At 34.2% G+C, this 23,115-nt stretch overlaps 1 protein-coding gene across 1 annotated transcript; it reads right to left on the minus strand.

The window, feature by feature from the left end:
• Positions 1 to 16,920: 16,920 nt before the first annotated feature.
• On the minus strand, positions 16,921 to 20,366 carry LOC137828512 (zinc finger protein WIP3). The gene is made up of 2 exons (XM_068635120.1): positions 19,716 to 20,366; positions 16,921 to 17,906 (listed from the first exon to the last, which is right to left on the minus strand). The coding sequence occupies exons 1-2, from the start codon at positions 20,235 to 20,237 to the stop codon at positions 17,457 to 17,459; spliced, it is 972 nt and encodes a 323-aa protein (XP_068491221.1). The 5' UTR covers positions 20,238 to 20,366; the 3' UTR covers positions 16,921 to 17,456.
• Positions 20,367 to 23,115: the final 2,749 nt, after the last annotated feature.

Below are 23,115 nucleotides of genomic sequence, written 5' to 3' on the forward strand. Positions count from 1 at the left end.
TACAACAACAATGCAGTGCCATATCCCATTTCTTCTCCCTGCCAATGAATATTAAAAGAACAACAATAATAAAACATGAAACATTCAAAGCGATAATTGAAAATTAGTTATTTCGATGTTATTCAATGTAACGTTAAAACACAACACAATATTTTATTCAAAGACACACAGTATGACGGAGTCTCCAAGAAATGAATGTAAAGAAGCAGTAACGAATGGTGCGCATAATGGCTAATAATGTGTAACATTGTGCTTGTAACGGTCACCGAGTCAACTCGAAAATATCTGGATCAGATCTGACTCGGCGGTTGAAATTAGAGAGAGAGAAAGATAAAGAGACGCACCATCCTTCCAAGCAACCAGAGCCCTCTGAATTTTGATGATGTTGAGGCAGAGGCATAGCGTATTGAGGAGCGTAGGGCGAAGTGGTGTTGGGAGTAGCCCAAATGATCTTCATTGTCGGAAGCGTTCGCGAGAATCATGAGATCATAACCTTCACCTATGCATCTAAGCACCGACAACGATGTGTGATCTTCAATGTTTTCTCTCACGCTCTAGATTTTCTCTCTGTAAGGATCTAGAAAATAACCTTAGAGTAGAATTGATACATTTTAAATGATACCTGAATATTTTATTATTAAAATGAAAAGAGCATATAAATAGAAAATTCAGTTATTCAGGTTTCATTTTAAAAGAACCACCATCTCTCTACAAGTTTTCTTTTCCCTTTCCTTTTCATTCTCTCTAAGATTCTAAGCTCCTTGCTCATCAGTTTGACGATCGGAGTACGCCATTAGACTCCTCGCAGCAAGACTGCCCGATCAAAATCTATAATAGAGTAAGTTCATTTTTGTATCTTTTTCCTTTCTTCCCTTCTTTCTAAGATTTTGACCTCCTTGATTATCAGTTTGACGATCAGAGTCTGGCATTGGAATCATGGCAATGAACACTACAAGATTGCCCAATCAAAATCTCAAATAAAGTAAGTTCAGCTTTTTGCTCTTTTCTTTTAGTCAAATTTTGAACTTGTTAGATTGTCTATGTCTATGTTTTGCATGTAAATCTTTTAGCTTAAGGGTGAATCTCTGTTACCTTAGGGTCTCAGTGATATAGTTAGATTTTTTATCAGGACTTTGTGGTGCAGGTTAATTATCTTTAAACTTTTGGTAGATTTTGAGCTCTTAGTGAGCATTTGCTCAAGTAAAGGTAAGGGAAGCTAGTCTTATTCTTTTAAATAGAACCCTAGGTTAGAAAATCTAAATGTGAGGGTGACGTGGTCACCAGTTCCAATTTTTGCTGGTTGGATTGTCTCTTTTGAAGAGTAAAGTAATATATTGACTAAAATGGTTGATTATGAATATTTTATATTGATTTTAAGCTGAATAAGTTGTTGAAAGTGTTTGAATGAATACAAGTGAGTTGAACTGTTTTTTAATATTTTGTTGAATTACTTAAATGAGATATTTGATGAAAAGTGGTTGTTAGATTTTAGATGATGATTGGTTTAGAGAGCATATATTTGGAACTTATTATGTGTTTAAGTGGATTTTGAGATATATTTGAATTGTTTAGAAAAGTTTAAAATATGATATGATTGAATGATGCATTGATGTGTTACATGAGATATGGAATGATGTGAAAGTGAGATCAAACATACTATTTTCAGAAAAGGAAATACCGTGTTATGATTGTTGTTAGGGTATATTGATATGTTAGGCCTGTAATGAGACATTCTGACTCTACTGATATAATGGAATCACATAGATGAAGTTATTCAGTTGGTGAGAGTCGATGGAGGTTCATATGACTTTGTTTATGGTTTGAAATATAATTTGGTCTTTCAGGTCATATGAATTTACCCTGTCATACTAGATGATGAGATATTGAGATATTTATGTGCATGGTTGTGTGGATTCACAACGAGTAGTATGACACTTGTAGGTCTCAAGATTCTAATTTCAATATACAAGTCTTCTGGAAGTAGAGTCAAGTGTCTGAGTATGTGAGTCAATAAAGATCTGACATGAATAATGTGGATGATAGTTGTGATAGACACTTGATGAATTTGTGTAAATTATGAGAATTTGATGGATTATGTTTGTTCTTAAAAGTTAAATTTATATTAGAATTTTAAAAATAGCTAGCTTACCCTGTGCTTTTTTTGTGTTTGTTTTTCTTTAATTTGTGATGATTGTGTTAATTTACACGGGAACATATGAAGTTGCAGGTAATAGAGCTCCTCAGTGAGCTAGAGGAACAAATGTTTTTATGTTGAATTTTTGTTTGTAAACTCTTGTGTATATATTAAATCCCTATGAAGAGGGATATCTTTTTTATATACAAATATGAGAAAGTAGTATATGTTTATTTTTTAATTAGATATTTCTTGTTTTACTATTATTTATTATATATGGGTAAATTTAAGGATGTTACACACTCTCTCACTCCCTCTAAAAGAAACTCAATAAAAGTTCAAAGAGAATGTGAGAGAATAGATCAAAAACAAAAAAGTACAAAAAATATTCAAATGTGTACTTGCATAATATTGACACAAAAACACACATAGGGAGAATGAAAAAAAGAGGAAAAAAGTGCACAAATATACGAAATAACAAATTTGCAAAGAAAAGAATAACAAATTTGCACAGAAAAGAGAGGAGAAATGAGAGACAAATAAATATAATGATAAATAATATATATATATATATTATGAACTTTTTATGTGTTTTAATTTTCAATTACATATAAACTTTTGAACATTATTATGTGTGCTTTAATTTTTAATTAAATGAATGGATGATTATAACTTTATACATTATTTTATTTTATTATGAAAAGTGGTGGTTAAATTTTATAATTGTATAAAACAGATTATAAAAAAGATTATAAAAGAGTGGTTAAATTTTATTTATTCAGAAGTAAAATTACGTCAGTTAAAAATGTCACTACTTACGTATATTATGGCGTCAGAATCTTCTTTAATGAATGTAAATTGCGACAGTTATAACTGACACTACTTACATATAAAAACCGTCACTACTTACACTGTGTTTAAAGTGGCGGGTGTTGCCGCGGGTAGCGCAAAACCGCCACATTAAACTTTGTGGCGGCCAGTTCTATGGCGGTTTGGGAAAACGCCACAAACATATATTGTGGCGGTTATAAAAGCCAGTTTATACGAAAAATAACCGCCACAATATACACTTTTTTTTGTAGTGATAATCATAAAAAGTGCAACAAAGAAGTTGGGTAATGAAGAAGAGAATGTGCATACCTAAGAATAATGAAAGAGTTCTTTTTGTTGAAAACATGAAACTTTATTCTTCTTTTTTATCCTGAATCATTACACACCGTTACACTTTTGGCAAAAAATGTTCACTTCTTAGATTCAACGTTAATTGAGAAAGTTACATGTTTAATGACATTGCGAAGAGAGGTTCTTGGATGGTGTAAGTGACTTTTCTCAACCATTGGAGAAGAAAGAAAGGAAGAAGAATAAGGCTGGAAGGAAAATGTTTGGTTGATTAAGTGAAAAGAGGAGTGACTCAAAATACTTTGAATTATGTTTACAATTACTCCATAATTCATAATTCAAAATTTAAAATACAAATTCAAAATTCAAAATTCAAAATTTAGTTTTTAAAAATAAAGAAGTCACAAAATGAAAAATATCTCCTCTCATATTTTTAAAATAACAAAATAAAATATAAAGATAAAAATAAAATTGAAATAAATTAAAATGAAAGTTAGAGGAAAATCCCTTTTATATATAGGTATAGATAAATACAAATACATATATAATAATTATAAAAATAAAAAAATACGAATGCCAAACATTCATAAGTTTTCTCATATGATATTTGCTTTGCACAAACCGGACTCCACAACATTCAACTCAACCAAATTTGAGTCTCTTTCTCTTTTCTTTGCTTTACGTTACCCCTTCTTCACTCTTTTATTTTTGTTAAATAATATGAAGTTATGGTTGCAAATTTGCAATTGAAATTATTTTAGTGCTTTCGTTTTTCAATCTGTTGTTTATGTTTTCATGATGGATGAAGGAAAGAGCACGAAACAAACAGGAAGATCTAAATTTTTTAGCAAGAGAAAGCATGTGAATGAAGCAATTCGACCTTTGTAAGCAAGAAGTAGTTCATATTATTTAATAAAAAAAAGAGTGAAGATGGGGTAACGTAAAGCAAAGGAAAGAGAGAATGAAACACAAATTTGATTGAGTTGAATGTTGTGAAGTCCAGCTTGTGCAAAGCAAATGTCATCTCAGAAGCAGCATCCAATAGGCAGCAGTAGCATAAAGTAGCCAAACTGTACAATTCATAAATTCCAAAAAATGAACATCACCATACAAACACAATGCAATTCCATATCCCATTTCTTCTCCATGCTAATGAATATTTAAAAGAACAACATTAATAAAACATGAAAATTTAAAGCGATAATTGAAAATTAGTTATTTTGATGTTATGTAATGTAACGATAAAACACAACACAGTATTTTATATAAAGACACACAATATGACGAAGTCTTCAAGAAAAGAATGTAAAGAAGTAGTTATGAATGGTGCACACAATAGCTAATAATGTGTAACGTTGCGTCGACAACGATCACCGAGTCAACTTGGAAAGATCCGGATCAAATCTGACTCGACAGTCAAAATTAGAGAGAGAGAGAGAAATATAGAGAGATGCACCAACCTTCCAAGCAACCAGAGCCTTGTGAATTTTGTGGATGCTGAGACGGAGGCGGAGCATATTGAGGAGCGTAGGGCGAAGGATAGCCCGAGGCAGGGTAGGGCAGTGGAGGATAGCCTAGCTGTGGGGGATATCCGGGAGGCGGGTATCCGGGCGGTGGATATCCTTCCTTTCTGTAGCCCTCTGGTGAATAACCTAGGGATGTGAATTAGAATGAGAATCCGAAAGAAAGTTTGAAAGAATAAAAGGAAGGTATTCTTGCAAGATTGGTTACTCATAAAGTGACTCCTTCTTCTGTCTGTCTTCTGGTTTTCATAGTGATGTCCACGTTCTTTCATTGAGATGAGTGAGAGAGAAACTATTTTCACAATCAAGTTAGTCTGAGTACAATAATATGTAGGTGAGCTAAGAGTTAAAAATTACTTTTGGTGCTAGGTCTCCTTTGATATTTATACTTTTTGAATGGACCTCAGTTGTTATGGGCCTTCAATTGTTATGGGCTTGCTTGTTGGTCCAAGAGAGGACCCAATCATGCCTTAATCATGATTTACCACTAACCTGGTTTAATTATGGATAATTGTGAATTTATGGGTTGTGTTTCGATTAAAAAAGTTATTCAACTTAACCGACCATTCGGTCATGTCGACCTTTTCGACTATCCAATAGTACAAAAGGAGTTAGAAGGAAGGAGGAACCTTGCGGTGGTGGAACTTCGACCGGTGGTTGCTAGTGCTGATTGTAATAACTCATTGGGAATGAAATGATTGAATGAAGAAACGAATTAATGAGAGAGAAGAAGAAGAATTGGGGTATATCTCCTCACACCCAATAAATTAAGAAAAATGTTTTGTTAACACCCTCTACACCATGTCACACATTTGATGCTGCCAATGTGGTAAAAAATGATGATGTGGCAAGGGCAATTTTGTAACAATAATGTTTTCAGAAGCACGTCGGAGACCGCTTTTCTGAACTCCTATCCACCACCACCGAGGACTCCTTTGGTGACCTTCCTGTCCATATCCGGGCTTTGTCGCCTCCTCGACGAGTTCCTCTGTTGCGAGGTCGAGTTGAAAGCTGTCATTCTCATGGGTTGCGACCCCTCTCAGATCGCCAAGCCACCGCTCGACAAGCTCCTTTCGGAACTCCTCGACTGTGCAACATCGTTGCTCTCGGCCTCGACACCGTCAAGAACCTCCAACGCCTCGCCGAGATTGTCGTTGTCACGCTTGACGTGACGGCGCACCGGGAACAACTCCGCCACTAACAGCAAGGATCGGGTGCGGTCACTGGACGATGGCGTGGAACTGGTCGGCGTTGAAACAAATCCACAAGACTCTTAAAACGCTTCCATTTGATGATTCGACCGTCGGAAACTCTCCAATCGAACATCACCTCCAATTGGAACAACCTTCCACATCTTCTGAATATGGCCATATATTACACCGGTGAAATGGCTTAACCGATGTAATATGGGTCATTCTGAATAAAAAAATATATTACATCGGTTGTTACTATGAACCAGTGTAATATATTCTTTTTTATCCTAATTTGAAGCTCGTTGTTGCTCATTTGCGCATAATCTCACTCTGTTACGTCATTGTCATGTCTATAGCGTCAAATGTGTGTTACTATCAGAAGGTGTCAATATATCTAGACTCATAAATTAATTTCTTATTTTCACACACTGTATTCTGCATTCTGTCAAATACCTTTACAACAAACAACCATATTATTTTTTTATCACTCTCTACACTACAATATTCATTACCACAAATTGATTCTTATAGGTACGTAATTTGATCAAATGATCTACTTAATATAAATAAGACGGTTATATATTTTTTATTCAATAATTTAATTTTAACATTACATGTTATTAAATAAAATCATAATTCATTTATATGCATGTTTTCTGTATAACTTTGATATTATAATTTTAAATGATTATAAAATTATACTAAAACCTAAAGTAACAAATAATAAGAACAATTAACTTTTTTAATAATTATACTAAAGCTCGTACCAATAATAATAATAACAGTTTCTTGTAATTTATTGACAATAAAACAAAATTACACTAACATTGCATTATCGTGAAACTAATTTAAATTTTATGATACCAAAAGGCTGAAATAATTTACACCATGAAATTAACTCTGGTATATTAAAGTCTAATGCAAAGACATGAGAACATGATTTAAAAGAGTAGGATTAAAAGAAATGGAAAGAAATTGGCAAAGTGATGCAATGAAAGCAGAAGAATGATTGAATGAATTGATAGCATAAGTGGAATGGTGTGTTTTATAGGCTGTCATAGTGACATTGTTAGCTTGGCCATGTGCATTAACTGCACATTTCGCTGTGAATCTTCAAACTTACATTATTGGATACTTATCAAAATAACACTGCTCTTCTCTCATCTATTCTTGCTTCAATTTACCATTTAGGGGTAAAACTTCACAATTTTCCTGATTCAATAAAAAATCATGCGAATCTGTCTTCACATTTTTTATTTTATTTTTATCACTAACATTTTCAAAGTCAAAATATTACTACAACAATAAAAAAAAATTAATATTTTATATATTAATAATTTTCAATTTAATGGAACTAATAAATAAAAGGAAATGAAAGAATGATAATTTTGACATAGAGGAATAAAAAGCGAACATGTCAAGAAGAGAGTGTGAGCACCGCTTCCAAACAATGACTTTAAAAGTCTGGTTGGGAAAGGTGAGAACTACAATAGGTTACCATTGCAAATCTAAGTTACAAAGACCCAATCTTGTGGAGGATAGTCCTGGGCAGGGTAGGGCGGAGGAAGACATGACTAACCTTTGCGTAGGGTGCGTGACGCGACGCGCATTAATGATGGAATTTTTTGACACCGTTTGTCATGTACCGTTGGATCGAGGGAAATCTAAGAGTTGAGATGGAAATGACGTTTCCCGACCTCTACAGAGGTTATAAATAGTGGTCTCCTACAGTGTCGAGTTATTGCTTTACTTACTTCGACATCCGAAACTCAATCGTGTTAGCACGTTGCTTACCTACACTCCCAAAGGTTACTCATGTCTTCCTCTTCGTCCTTCTCCTCTTCTTCCTCTTCATCTTCCTGTTCTTCTTCTGGCTCCTCCACGACCTAACCTTTTTCGGTCGGGGCAATTCAAACGTTGCCCCTCTTGGAGGGTTTTGTAAGGGCTAATGACCCGAACAGTGGGTCCGATCAGTCGACTTCCCCTCAAGAGTCATCCCATAGTCTGGGATTTGACTGGGTTGATCCCAAGGTAACTGAGTTTATCTCTGTCTAGAGGGACTCGTCTTCCATTGACTCCTTCATGGATAAGTACCACTTGTTAAAGCTAGATGCTTCTTACAACATCTTTGCCCTTTATTACTGTCAATCGACCGACACCATCTGTATGGGTCGGTCGTCTTTTGATGGTCCGTTTTTCTTTGTATATTCCTGTCTTTTTTCTGGTCTCCATGTCGCCCTGCCCTTTGATGACTTCACGATGAGTGTTTGAAGGACACTCAACGTTGCCCCTTCGCAACTTCATCCCAACACATGGGCCTCCCTCCAAGCCTTTCGGCTCATGTGTGACCTGCTTCGTCTTTGCCTACTCTTTCCACCTTCCTGCATTATTACACATCGCACCCGTCCGACCCAGTTAGTTGGTTATCCCTTATCAATCGACCGAGTAGTATTCTTTTTCCCCCCTTCACAACCTCTTACAAAAATTTCAAGGGAAAATTCTTTAAATTTTTATAGAGCCCGAGGGTAGGGGGCTCTTTTTTTACGGACTCAGGTGGTCCTAAAATTCTTTGTATTGGGAATGACAAGCAATGATCTCGTCCGATCGATAGTGTCGAGGAACGAGAGGTTTTTAACTTGTTTGATAGCCTCTCAAGGAGGCTTCCTACCCACAAGATCCTCTCGGTATATAAGTCGTCCCAGAGGTGGACTGATTTTCAAGGTATGCTTGTATTCTTTATTGCTTTAACGCTTGTTCAGTATATGTTGTTCGTTAATATATTTTCTTTGTTGCAGAAATCATGTCAAAGGAAGCTCCCCAAGTGGCCGACATCTTGATCACTTTTCGCAGGAAGTCAGCCGGTATGGCCATAGGAATCTTGGAGACGGTTGTTGTCGGCAACCCGTCCGCTTCAAGAGTCGGGTCGTCCACCGTCCCCAAAGAAAAGAAGAGAAAGAGAAGGGACATCGCCACCACCACCCAGTCGCCGAGTGGCACTCCACGACGACCTCCACTCCCTTCTCCCATCCATCTCGAGGCCCCCTCTCCGATCAAGGCTCCGGTTGCCGATGTTGCTGCCAACCGCCCATTAGCGGTACTTGGTGGAGACTCCTATTTCTCAAGGGGTGTTCGTATTGGTTTAATACTTACCAAGGAGAATCTTCTCCCCTCGGTTCCAGAGGACGAGATGCTCTTGACATCAATAAAGTTGCATTGCCGAGATGTGGCGCTGGCACGGTTGGCTGCTGACTCCCATAACCACAAATTGGAAGACATAACTCGGCTCGATCATGAGCTGTCTGAGGCTACCTCTTCTTTAAATTCGACACTAGATCAAGTGTCGGATAATGAGTCTAGGGCAGTTCAGGCAGAAGTTGAGCTTTAGCTACGCAACGCTCGGTGTGTCGAGTTGGTGGCCAGGAAAGAGGTTGAGAAGAAAATGATGGTCGAGCTGGAGAACGCCATGGAAGAGTTGAGGTTGGAGAACTCAGCCTTGCAAGCCAATAAGGCATCTTTGAAGGACGAGCTCTCCACTCAGAAGAAGAACATCCTCATCATGTTGGGTGAGACCTTCAATAAGCCCGTCCGACAGGCCCACATTCTATACAGGGGTCCCCCTACTGAGGGTGACTTCGATGTCAATAAAGACGTGTATGAAGGTTGCTTGGTGACCTTCTCTAAGGTGGACGAACTCCGGGCTTCGACGTTAAGGGCTGCACGAGGATGAAAACGAAGACCATTAGGTACACTTCCCATCTCGGTTATCATCCTACATTTATTCTAGTTTGCATTGATTTCTCGGTGGGTCAACATGAAACCCAAGAATTTACCTCATTCAACGCGAACATGCATTTCTCGGTATTGAGGCACATGTTCGTCCTCCTCAGAGCCTTAAAGACTTCCTCTAAGTCCTTGATGTGTTGGTCACACGAGTTCGATTTTACGACTATGTCGTCCACGTAGACTTCGACATTCTAACAGATCATTCCCTTGAAAACTTTATCCATGAGTCTATGATATGTTGCTCTGACATTCTTCAGATCGAACGACATTACCTCGTAGTAATAGTTTGCACCGTCCATCATGAAGGCGGTTTTCTCCTTGTCCCTTGGATGCATGCTTATTTGGTTATAGCCAGAATATGCGTTCAGGAAACTTCAAATTTTGTGGTCGGATGCGCCATCTACCAACTGATCGATGTTGGGAAGCAGGTATGAATCCTTTGAGCATGCCCTGTTAAAGTTCGTGTAATCAACATACATCCTCCATTTGTCGTTAGCCTTGGTGACCATGACTACGTAGGCCAACCAAGTAGTGTATCAGGCTTCACGTATGAACCTGGCCGACAAGAGCTTCTCGACCTCTTCTTTTCCTCCAATCTCTTCTCCTCGTCGAGCTTACGCTTCTTCTGAGCTACTAGACGCGTTTCCTTGTAGACCAAGAGCTTGTGGATAATGATATCCAGGCTCACCCTCGGCATATCGATTGTTGTCCAGGTGAAGAGATCAACGTTCCTCTTCAACGCCTAGTGCAACAGCTCGGCCTCGGCTACCGTTATGGTCGTGCATGCGCAGGTGTTGTGTTTCGCATCAAGGAGAGAGACTTGGCGTAGTTCTTCCTTAGCTTCGACCCTTGGCTCGACCATTCGAGGATCCAGGTCGACTAAAGAGACCGTGTGCTCTCTTCGTGCAGGCTAGGCTTCTCTTCGAGGGGACTTTCGTCCTCGAGAAGATTTCTGCGTAAGGGTCTGGTCACGACAGGCGTCCTACCATATAGGCTCCACCTTTAAGCTCTCTGTGTAAAATTCCCGTGCCACTTTCTGATCTACATGGACTGTGAGAATGTCTTCCGACGCCAATGAGGTGTGGACACGATCGCCCTCAACTTGTTGATGGACGGCCATCCCAACAGAATGTTGTAAAAGGCGTTGGCATCAATTGCCAGATACCAAATTTTAATTGTCCTGGTCGCCTCTCCCTCGCTGAAGGTGGTATAAAGCTCGACATATCCTCGAGTGCCACTCTTTCACCTGAGAAGCTGACGACATGATCGTCGTATGACTTCATCTCCTCCTCGGCTAATCTCATATGTTTGAGTGTCTTCCAGTAGAGGATGTCCACCGAACTCCCTTGGTCCATCAGTGTTTTCATGATGGTGAACTTGTCAATATCGACCGATATCACCATAAAATTGTCTTGTGAAGGGTCGACACCTTTGAAATCTTCGTCTGGTGCACTGCCCTTAGGTGTTTCTTCCTGGTGCTGTTGGAGCTACCTCCCCCAGCGAATCCCCCAACAATCGTGTTGATGATCTCTTGGTCACTCTTTCTTCCATCCCTTCTCGGAGGGTCTTCCCTTCTTGGCCGATGCTCGGGTCGACGGTCATCTTCTCGCACTCTGGGATGGGTGTGGTCTCTCTGTCTCGCCAGCTATTCCCTTTGTGGGGATCACTTTGCACCTCGGCTCCTTTGTACAAATCGGCGGAGATGCCCAGCTTGGATAAGTTTCTTGATCTTATCCTTCAGTGCTTGACACTCATCAGTGGTGTGTCCACTGTTTCTATGGTACCAACATCTACGAGTTCGATCGGCATTCTCAAGGCTTGCAACCCTCCTTGGTGGTGGAATCAGCTCGACACTCAAAGCCTCATCTAAGAAATTTTCCCTGTCAAGGCTTAAGGGGGTATATCTTACGAACCGGTGTCCCCAGTTGTCTTTGCGCCTATCTCCTCGACTGATGGCGGGTCGGTTTTGACGTTCCATCTCCTCCTTCCCCTTATCTCCACTTGCTTCAGCCCGGGCCTGATTTCAGAACTCTCTCACCTCCTCTAGCTGCATGAACTTAACGAACCTCCGCCTAAGCTCGTCCAAGCTTGGAGTTGGCTGCATGCACAAACTACCAGCAAAAGGTCCCGATCGTAAGGCTGTAAGCAGGTGATGCATGTCCACGTCCGGGCTCAGGTTTTGGATGGTCATGGCTACTTTCCCAAATCTGTCAACGAACTTCCTCAGTGATTATCCCATCTCCTGGCGAATCTCGACTAGGGTGATGAAGGTTGGATGATGCGGTAGGCTAGTGGTGAACTGTATCCCGGACTTGGACACCAATGTCTCAAAGCTGTCCACGAAATTTGGAGGAATATTCTTAAACCAGCTTAAAGCTCCTCCTTTCAGCAATGTACAAAATACTCGGTATAGAACAACATCGTCCAAAGTGTACAAGCTCATGTGCATTGTGTACGCGTCCATGTGCTCATCAGGGTCTGTCGTGCCGTTGTAACAACCCCTATTAACTCCTTTCAGCCTATCTGGTAGCAACACTCCGATTATGGAGTCGGTGAATGGGTGTCAATGGGTCGAGTTCGAAGTACTGGTTGTAGGGACCGACTTATTTGGGTAAGACTCACCTTCAACCTCCTGAGTGTGGATCTTATTCTTCGGCTCCTCAACAATCCTAGGGTTGGTAGGGATGGTGAAGGACCTCCTAACAAGGTTGGTCAGTCCTGCAGATGGACCCCCCTCCACGAACTTCCTTTTCATCACTTCATTCTCCTATAGGAGAGCGAGGATCTCATCCTCATTCTTCCGCTGGGTCTCATCGTTCCTTCTCTTCATCTTGTCCATCTCTTTCTACAGGGACATCAAGAGCGACATTTGTTCAGCATCAGACATCTTTTCGTTCACCATGCTTCGGGTTGATACCATATAATTTCCTCTTCATATTAATTCTCTCAGTCCCACGGTGGACGCCAATTGTTCTCGAACGGGGTTGGAACCAAGAGAACGAATGGCGTACTCCTCGTTCGGTTGGTTAGGTCTTCCTTCCTTCCTCTCAAAGCGTACTCCTCACTCTCCTTTCGCAGCTCTACCTCTCGCCCTCCCAAAGTCCAGACTCAGATGGTACCTACAGATGCACTCCGATGCTCAAGTAAAAATTCAGTATTCGGTACCCGGCACTATTAATATTGTATGATGACGTACCTGATTCTTGGAATATTTGCTATTTATATTATTTTTATGGGTCCTTTGTTGTTTGATCGAATTAGGGAGTTGGATCATGCTTAGGAATGCATTACCTTGTGTTTGATCGCTGATTAGTCTCATTAATCCTTCTTAATAGTAATGATCTTTATGGTGGGCTTGTCGAGTCATAATCTCAGTCGTACAAACCCTACCGGTACATTAATAATATTCAATATTATTAATCTTATTAATATTATTAAATATTATTAATATTATTAAATATTATTGATATTATAAAATATTATTGATATTATTATAAATTATTAATATTATTAAAATATTATTATTCTTATTAACTATTAATAATATTATTAAATATTAATAATATTACTAAATATTAATAATATTACTAAATATTAATAATATTACTAAATATTAATAATATTACTAAATATTAATAATATTACTAAATATTAATAATATTACTAAATATTAATAATATTACTAAATATTAATAATATTACTAAATATTAATAATATTACTAAATATTAATAATATTACTAAATATTAATAATATTACTAAATATTAATAATATTACTAAATATTAATAATATTACTAAATATTAATAATATTACTAAATATTAATAATATTACTAAATATTAATAATATTACTAAATATTATTAATATTAAATATTATTAATATTACTAAATATTACTAAATATTATTAATATTACTAAATATTAATAATATTACTAAATATTATTAATATTAAATATTATTAATATTACTAAATATTACTAAATATTATTAATATTACTAAATATTATTAATATTACTAAATATTATTAATATTACTAAATATTATTAATATTACTAAATATTATTAATATTATTATAGTATTAATATTATAAATAATATTAATAAAAATATCAATATCATTAATATTAATTATATTATTATTAATACTATTCTTATTATTAATACCATTAATATTATTAATAAAATAATATTAATATTATTCATAATATTATATTAATATTATTAATTATATAATGTTAATAATATGCAGAAGGAATATTAGTTATTATTATTATATATTATTATTATTACTACTTATCAATATTAATTATGATTTTATAATTATTTATACTATTATAATATTTTTAATTTTTAATATTATGTATATATTGGACCAGAGCGTTCAGAATTCAAAACTCGGTGGTCGGATCTTGGTACATGGCACAGGCAGGTCAGCTCACCTTTTGGGCCAATATAGCGGGTCATGTAATTGGACCGGAGTTGTATGAGTAAGCCTGGTTTGTATAATTAAGGTAATCCTTCGTACGTAAGGCTTAGGCGACTAACGAAGGGTAATTGTGGACCTAGGGGTGCGCTTAGTGCATATGGGGTCTAGGTCAAGTAAGTGTTTTTCTTTTTAATCCTAAGCCCATGTGTTTTAGGGCACGTAAAGGTTAGGTTGCATGTATGATGAAAGATAGCGTAGCACCATAAGTATGGTGCATACGTAAGTAGAATGGACTCCTGATGTTGGTAAATGAGTTGGTGCCCTGGTGGTTATTTTGTTATTATTTTATGCACTCCCTGGAGGAAAGATTTAGTATGTTGCAGCATCGTGAGAGTGTGTCTTTGAACAAAATATTTTCATGTTGAGTATGCTTTCAGTTGAGATTAGATTCTCATGATGGAAAGTTGTTACAAGAGGTAAGCTATAAAGGGGGTTTGAGACCCTAGGTTAAGGTACGTTGTTTCTAAGACTAAAACCTGCTACTTCTTAAATTCTTATAAGCGTTGTACTAAATTGATCGTCGAAGTGCAATCAACAGGTAAACAACAAGAGATAGGACGGATTCGCAAAGAGACAGACGAAGTTAGAGCTTGTCATTAAAGTCAACTGGCAAACAAATCAAACGGCAAGAACATATATAATTATTATGATTAATATTATGTTTATTATTAATATTCTTAAAAATATTTATATTTTCAATATTATTAATATTGTTAATAAAAATATTTTTATTAATAATAATATTGAATTTTATTTTAAATATAGATTTGTAGGTAAAATTTGTAGATAATGTAAAATTTATTTATGAATAGAGATTCGTGGGTAATAATTTGTAGATAATATTGAATTTATTAACGGATTCAGATTTGTGGATAGTATTCGTAGATATGCTAAATTTTTCCTATGAATTTAAATTCGTGGATAATATCCGTAAGTAATACTGAATTTACATACGAATTTTTATTTTTTGGATAAAAAATTCACAAATAATACTGATTATATTTTTTTAGTGACATTGGATGAGGTAGATACTTTGATTGATGAAGATATTCAAGATTAAGTTAACCTAACTATAGCATGAGTCACTTAAGGGAAAGTGTATAACTTTTAATTATGAATCAAAATGTTATAGCTTCTTAGAAAATTTAATAATATTAACGAAATTTATCTTCGAAGAGATTATAGTGATTGTGATATTTCCCTTCTCCAACGTTTTCTTACCCCCGACAAAACTTAGTGGGGGTCCCTTATTTTCAAGACCAAACACACACTCTCCATTTTTTTTGTACTACTTTTTGCTTTGGTCAAGCCTACCTAAAAAAACCTCCATTTTCAAACTCTATTTCTCTCCCTTTAATTATCTCCCTCACGTGTTAAGAAATTTTTAATTTTGTGTGTAAACAAAAGGGATCTTGCAACTCATCATCCCTTTTGTCAAATACACATATGCATGATGATGCCCATGTTTGCAATTTTTTTTCACCAAATAATTAGTAAAATAATTAAGAATAATGAGACCAAAAATCACACCAATTAATTAATTATATGTAGTTCTAACTTTTTTTTATTAATTGATCTCTAGCTACGTATGGTGGATGATTTGGCAGTCATGCCCCCAAAATGGACTCTCACAGTAACATAAAATTAGAGCAGGTATATTACTTTGAATTTTTTTTAATAGTACACCACTTCATTTAACATGCATGTGAATTTGGTTCTTATTATAAACCTCCATTATCTTTCACAAACGACTCAAAAAAAAAGTATTTTGTAATTTTTTCCTTTTTCAGTAAATTATTTGGGGTTAAGGGTACATTACAAAAGAAAATCATTAAGAAAAATTATTTCTTTCTCATTTTAGAAACTAAAAAAATTATTTATATTTAAAATAATTTTTATTATTAATAAGTAATTTTTAAATTGTTATCTAATTAATCTAGTTGATAGTTAATTAAATACCAATTTAAAAATTACTTATTAATAATAAATATTATTTTATATATCAATAATTTGTTTAATCTATATATAATTTAGATAATATATAACTAATTTTTTTTTTCTTTAAAATTGGTCTCTGATTAATTATTTTATTAGATTTTTTAATGATTTTATTAGATTGAGAGTGGCAATGGAAAAAAATCATACATTATAGATAAGCACTTTTTAGTGTTCCTTAAATGAAGGGCAGTTAATAATTACACTTCTAAGAAAGGTGCAAACATTATACAAGACCTTTATGGATTAGGATGATGTTACCTTCAATGGTTTCTTTTACGAAAATGGTTGGTTCATAACATCCATCTGTATCATGTCTCACATACTTTACATCTGCTTGCATAATGATCAGAAACAGAATATCTACATATATTATATATTATAAAAATAACTCGTAATAAAAAGTGAAGTAAAAATGTGTATGAGCTTTCACTTGATTGAAAAGGTATGTTCTTGATATTATTTTTATTCATTTAATATTAAATTTTGACTTGGTCATTTTATTATTTTCTGTGTTTATCTGTCATTTTTCAATGAATAAATCAAATTGCAATGTACATATGAAATACAACTCACTGAAATTGTATATACTGATCAGATCTCTTAATCTGGCTTCACATTTAGCATTGTTTAAAGATGATCCTATAGTTTCTTAAAAAAAAGATGATGTTGTAGTAAAAAATTATACAAAACAGCAAGAGAAAATTCTATAGTGTAGCTCACATTGGCTATCCAAATGTAACAGCAAATTCATAACAAATAGTTGACATGTTATAAAGTCCTAGAATGAGGGTTACCATTGAGTAATGAAGCGGATAAATTTCCTCCATATTGAAGAGGTTACAGAAAACTAAACATGACATAACACTACTCTCTGTGACTATATATGAAGAAAATTCATCTACTTCATCACTTGAGGCACCATCTTATTAATTAACCAAAAGCATGCAAACCTCTATTGATAGCTCATCACCACCCTGCAAGTGCTCGGTAGCAAACCTTTCCCTGAGCCTTCATGTCTCAGCAGTTGTTGAGAATTTTTTGTTACTGAGCACAAGGGTACTGACCAAACTCTCTCTACTACAATTACCACTACTCAAGGTTTTCAAAACATGACTGCATCCACCACATTTGTCTGCAACTTTTTGTAATATCAGGATTTAAAACCTTGCCACCATGATATAATCTTGGTAATAAGGAAAGCTATAGAATGTTAGATCATGCATGATGAGCATTAACCTCATCTTCATCAGAGCCAGTACTAATGCATTCCTTCTCATCCTCAAAAGCTTCAAAGGGAGGATGAGGGTTGTGTCCCTTTCCAAAGGACCTAATATGGTCCTTAAGGGATCTTTTGTGCTTGAAGTCTGAGCCACAAGTGCAGTACCACAACTTGCCACAGTTCTTCTCATGAGTCCTCCAATCCCCTTTGACTGCAAATGTTTTCCCACATTTTCTGCACATAAAGGGCTTTGTGCCGTGCTTTCTTTTGTAATGGGTTTGGAGGGTTCTAAAGTCCTTCAAAGGCTTGGCCCTTGGATGGTTGATGTTGTTCTTGCAACCCTGAGCGCAGCAGTAGCATGGCAACCTTAACATTGCTGCTGGTTGTGTTCCTTTCAGTGAGTCTGGTCCTTTCCTAAATTCTGATCCATGACCCCACATATGCATCTGCAAATCAAAAAGATTAAGTTGCTGCTTAGTTCAATTAACATTTTGTGCTTTCTCATTTCTAATTGATCATAATTAAACTTGCTTGGAAAACTAGTAATTTGTTTAGTTTCTTGAATCTTTAATTAGTGTTCAAAAGTTACATTGTTAATTTTCATTTTTATTTCGTTTTTCAAAATATAATGAAGGCTGCTATTTTTGACCAAGTATCGTCCTTTTGTCCTTTGTATGGCCTAGCAGTGGCCATTGTTGCAAACAACTGTTAATCTTCAGTCATGGGTCTAACATGTCAAATTCTCTTCAAAAAGCTAGAGATAGTTTGCCCCATGATCTATTTAAAATCAAAAATTCTATAAATACATACATATACGTAATTAAAACAAAAATTCAAAGGTTTCAGTAGTTAATTTCTTTCTCAACTTTGTCTTAAACCTAGTAGTTATATATGGATGAAGATTATGCATGGCACTTTCCCCACATAGATAATAGCTCCATGGAAAGGAAATAAAAGCATGCATGCATAATTCCCCTTTGAAATTAGTTCTGAGATGAAAAAGAACCTTTAATTTTTAAAAGTGAAGGGACATCACATACGCGCCACCTAGTCCATTTTTCTCAAAGCATGCTGATTAAAGTTAGATTATATCGTTATTTAATCTCTTTTTAATGATTATCATCATTGTCATTATCATGATGTAAAGCATCTACTTCAATTTGGCGTGGATAAAATGTAGCCAATTCAAATTCAGTAGGTATGCACACAAGTATAGAAAACTACTGAAGAGCAGTTGTGGAAAAACAAAACAATCATTGACTCTGCTCATGAGTTCGGTTTCCATGAAATGCATGTGACAAAGAAATTTCTTCTGGAAGTGATCGTAATTTCTTAAGAACGAATTCAAGTACCATTTAGCAAACCGATCCAATGTTCAACCTACGATATATAACCTGATCATAGTTGCAACAATTATTTATAGAACAGAAAGAACTCTTTCATCATAGTTTTTTATTTTTTTTCTAATACCTAGCTAGCTAGCTAACTCACTGAAGGTGTATATAACTGAAATGCTACACATGAATAATAATAATTAATAAATTTGTCTTTTACTACCAAAGGACGTAATAATTAAGTGTATATTCTGTACTTTTTTTTGGAAATAAAATTGCAGCAAATTTTTTGAGGTGAATGATCAAATCTACAACCAAGTTTGTCGCAAGTGGGGTGCCAAAGTCTTTGAGATAGGGTACTTTTATAGTACTAAGCTTTCATTCCTCCACACAATAAATCTTAAACCTTGTTCCTTAAAAATAGGGGAATCACCTAATTAAGTTAATTAGTGTGTTCAGTTTTAATGGAAACAAATCGTAATTATTATGATCATGTTCCCCTCAAAGGTAGATCAGGCACGTGCAACTATATTCCCTCGTAGTGGTGCTGATCTTATTAGTGATCTTGAGCCCTTTACTTCACAGCCTACAAATAGATCCTGATTTCTACTAGAAATAGAAAGAATTTCTCCACAAAAATGGATCAAACTTTCATTACAATGTAAAATCAACTTGTATTTATACTTCATCTTTTTAAAAGCTTTTTCATTTGTCTTCTTCACAAACATCTGTCAACTTTACTGAGTTAGACATCATTATGATCTTTTGTCTCTAATTTCCTTTCAAAATTGTAGTAATAATTACAAACGTAATTCTTCCCAATAGTCCTTTTTACATGGTTTTCTACTTTTCTTCACAAATCAAGATTCAAAAGTAGAGTAAAATCTAGAGTATGAGAAGTTGAGAAGCAATTTAACTAACCTGCATGTTGTTATACCTATTGAAGGTTTTGCTGCATATGGAGCAAGCAAACTGCATCGGTCCAACGAGGATCTGTGCTGGAGTTGGAATCCAAAACCTTCTCTCTTGGTTAAAGGAGCATCCATGGAAGCTTCTCTTGGAGGATTCTTCTTCTTCCTTGACATGGAAAATCACCTTCTCATCATCAACAACCTCATGATGCCTTTTAGCACTGTCAGGCAAACCAATGTGCAAAGCCACAGTCACTTGTTCAACTTTTTCCTCTTTCACCTCAAAACTTTCTACTCTATGATGGTCTTCATCTTTTGAGGCCCTTTCACTTAAAATGGGCAAGAATTGGATGGTTTCATGAACAAGCTCATGCTGAGTGAAACAAAAAGAGGAAGATGATGATGAAGAAGAAGAAGAAGAAGATATTGTGTTGGAATTTAGAAATGAAGGAGAAGAACATGGCTTGAGCCACTCAATGAAAGTAGGAGCATGAAGGTATAGATTCTTATTGTTCTCCACATTGCACTCCATCAAACCCTTATTCTTGAAAGAGAGTCCTTTTGGATTAAGAGAATGATCTTCTCTCCTCCTCAGAAAAGGGCTATGTGTGTATGTTCAGACTTTATGGTAGAAAGCCTGCACTTATAATATGGTTTGATTAAGGAATGGAGGCTTTGTTTGTCTTTATGAACCTTTTTCTTTTTTTCTTTATTTTGTAACCCCTACTTTTCATTTTTTCCCCTTCTTGTCCTTTAATTGTTTGTTTCTTTAGGGAGAGACTAATTGGAGGGTATTGAAAATGACATGCAAAAAATAACTCATTTATTAGAAAGAATCCTATAATAGTCTCAACTTTGAAGTCTATAATCAATGCTAGTCGTCAGATTGGTCATCAGTTTTAGAAACATCATTAGCTCTTGGATAAGTTTAGCAAGGAATTTAATTAACCAAAGAAATCCAATAATATTTAGAACACTTCAATATATAAATGCACTTTCAAGTAATTATTTATAAAATAAATAAAAGGATTAAGCTTATTTAGAGTGTATAAAGATAAATAAATAAATAATATCAATTATCAATAATATAATTTATCATTCATATATTTCAAAAAAATTCATGATTTTTTATGAATTTAATTACAATAATAATAATGATAATTTATTTTTTCTTATCAATTGATAATTTATTTTTTATTTATTTATCCTCTAGAGAAATTGAATCCTAAACAAGGAATTCAAACTTTTTTTTTCTAAGATTAAGATAGACTCTCCAATAAGGTAGACCTTACATTTCCAAATTTGTTACAAGTGTACTTTCATTAAATAACAAGTATATAATGTTTTCTACTAAAAAAATTATTTATTTATAAAAAAACCATGCTGAAAAACATTTTTCATTCCAATAAAACACTTTTCAGAGAATAAAGTTATTGAAAATAGATAAATAAGATTTCTAAATATTTTGTAAAATATATTTTGTTATAGTAAGATCAGTCGTAATTAATGGTAGGAGATTTAGATCATTTAACCAGATCTTAATTCTTACTTCAATCTCATAACCACATTGTCATATTTTTTAAAACAATATTCCATTTATTTATTCAAGCTACAACTTTGAACTTTGATTCTTTTCATAATGTATCGTGTATTTAACTCTCCTATGTATATGGCGTTTCGCCTTATTTCCAAATATAAAAATTGATTTTCTATAAACTAAAATTAATTTACATAAAAAAACTTATATATATATATATTATTTTTATCTGCAAAATAGAATATATATATATATATATATGTATATATAAATTTTGAGGAAGAACTGGTTTAAACATATTGAAATTCGATTGGTATAGTGTGAAGGGTATTTTGTTGATCAAAGATTTTGTGCAGAATGTATATGTAAGATTGAATGTGAGGAGATGCAGAGAGATTTTGAAACATTGACCTTAAGCAAGTGATCTGAAATATAGAGAAGAACACGAAGACGGCATTAACTGGGTCAATACCTAAACCAAGAAAAATACTATAAATGACGAACAAAAGAAAATAAGGACCTTGACATAGTGTTATATATATGTAGTGCTTATAAATAAATAAATAAATATTTGCACCGTGTTGCATAATTTCAATAAGTCAATAATTTTCTGTTGCTTCATGATGGCTGCAGCAACTTACTGATATTTTTCAATCCACAAAACTACACAAATAATATTTTATAGCATTTTTTCTATATATTACTATTATTTTTTTTGTTTTTCTTTAGAAAAACTTTCCAACATTTAACTACCATCTTCTAAAAGGAAATCAAAAGCTTCCTTTTGATATAATACTATGCTGCAGTATAAATTATTCTTCTTAAAACGAACATATATAATTATTAAATCTTGTATTGAATGTTTAATATATATACTTCTTACCATTCAGGAGACTAGTGACATTGCACACCCTTAGATGTATTAGTGCAAAAATATTATTTAACAATAATTATAATAACATTGTTTTAAATTTCATCGGTCACACTTTTTAATTAATGTAAAACATGATGATGATGTTTTAATTGTCTTCGTATATACACTATTTTTTAACCATCACAGTATAAATAGTTGTTGTTATAGGGTATATACAATGATGATTAAATACTAATTGTCATAGTATGATTTTTATATTAAACTAGCGGACAAAAATTTGTGTATTGTATTTTTTTATGTTATTATTTATATATTATGTTTAATATTAAAAATAAATAAATAAAGGTTATATATATTTATTATATATTTAATAAGATTTATTAAAATTAAATTCATCAATTAAATATACAAATAAGAAATAATATTTTAATCATTTTAGTGTCACTAACAATGTTACCGAACAAATGTAAATATATGATTGCATCATCTTCCAGTAACTATCTCTTTTATCTCTTTCTTTTACATAAAAGAGTCAATGAGAATAAATAAACACTCTTTGTTTCCATTTTCATCTTTGTCCTTCCTCCTCTAGGTCTTCTTTACCCCTCTGGATGAATGACTTATGCATCTTACACTACAAGAAAATCATGAAATATAAACTAATTTTAGATATAAAAAATAATTAGTTGTTATCGTGACTAAATTAGAAACCATTTTAGAGACTAGAAAAACTTTTGGTTTCTAAATTAGTTTCTATTATTGTTAAGTGGTTTGTAAATTGGTATATAATTAACATCTAAATAATTGGTAGTTAAAACTTTGTTAGCTAATTAGATACCAATTTAGAAACTATTTAACAATAATATAAACTAATTTAGAAACCAACTTTTTTTTAATTACTATATCAATTAATTATTTTTGTCTCTAAAATTGGTTTCTATTTCATAATTTTCTTGTAGTGTTAGTATACAAGAAGCCTGAGAACAAAACAGAAACATG

The sequence above is a fragment of the Phaseolus vulgaris genome, chromosome 11 (genome assembly GCF_000499845.2).
Source record: "Phaseolus vulgaris cultivar G19833 chromosome 11, P. vulgaris v2.0, whole genome shotgun sequence".
NCBI classification, from domain to species: domain Eukaryota; kingdom Viridiplantae; phylum Streptophyta; class Magnoliopsida; order Fabales; family Fabaceae; genus Phaseolus; species Phaseolus vulgaris.

Coding starts and splice junctions, on each gene's coding strand:
- LOC137828512 (XM_068635120.1), bottom strand. CDS start 20,237: ATGGAGTGCAATGTGGAGAACAATAAGAATCTATACCTTCATGCTCCT. Junction 17,907..19,715: donor ATAGGTATAACAACATGCAG/GTTAGTTAAATT, acceptor TTTGATTTGCAG/ATGCATATGTGGGGTCATGG.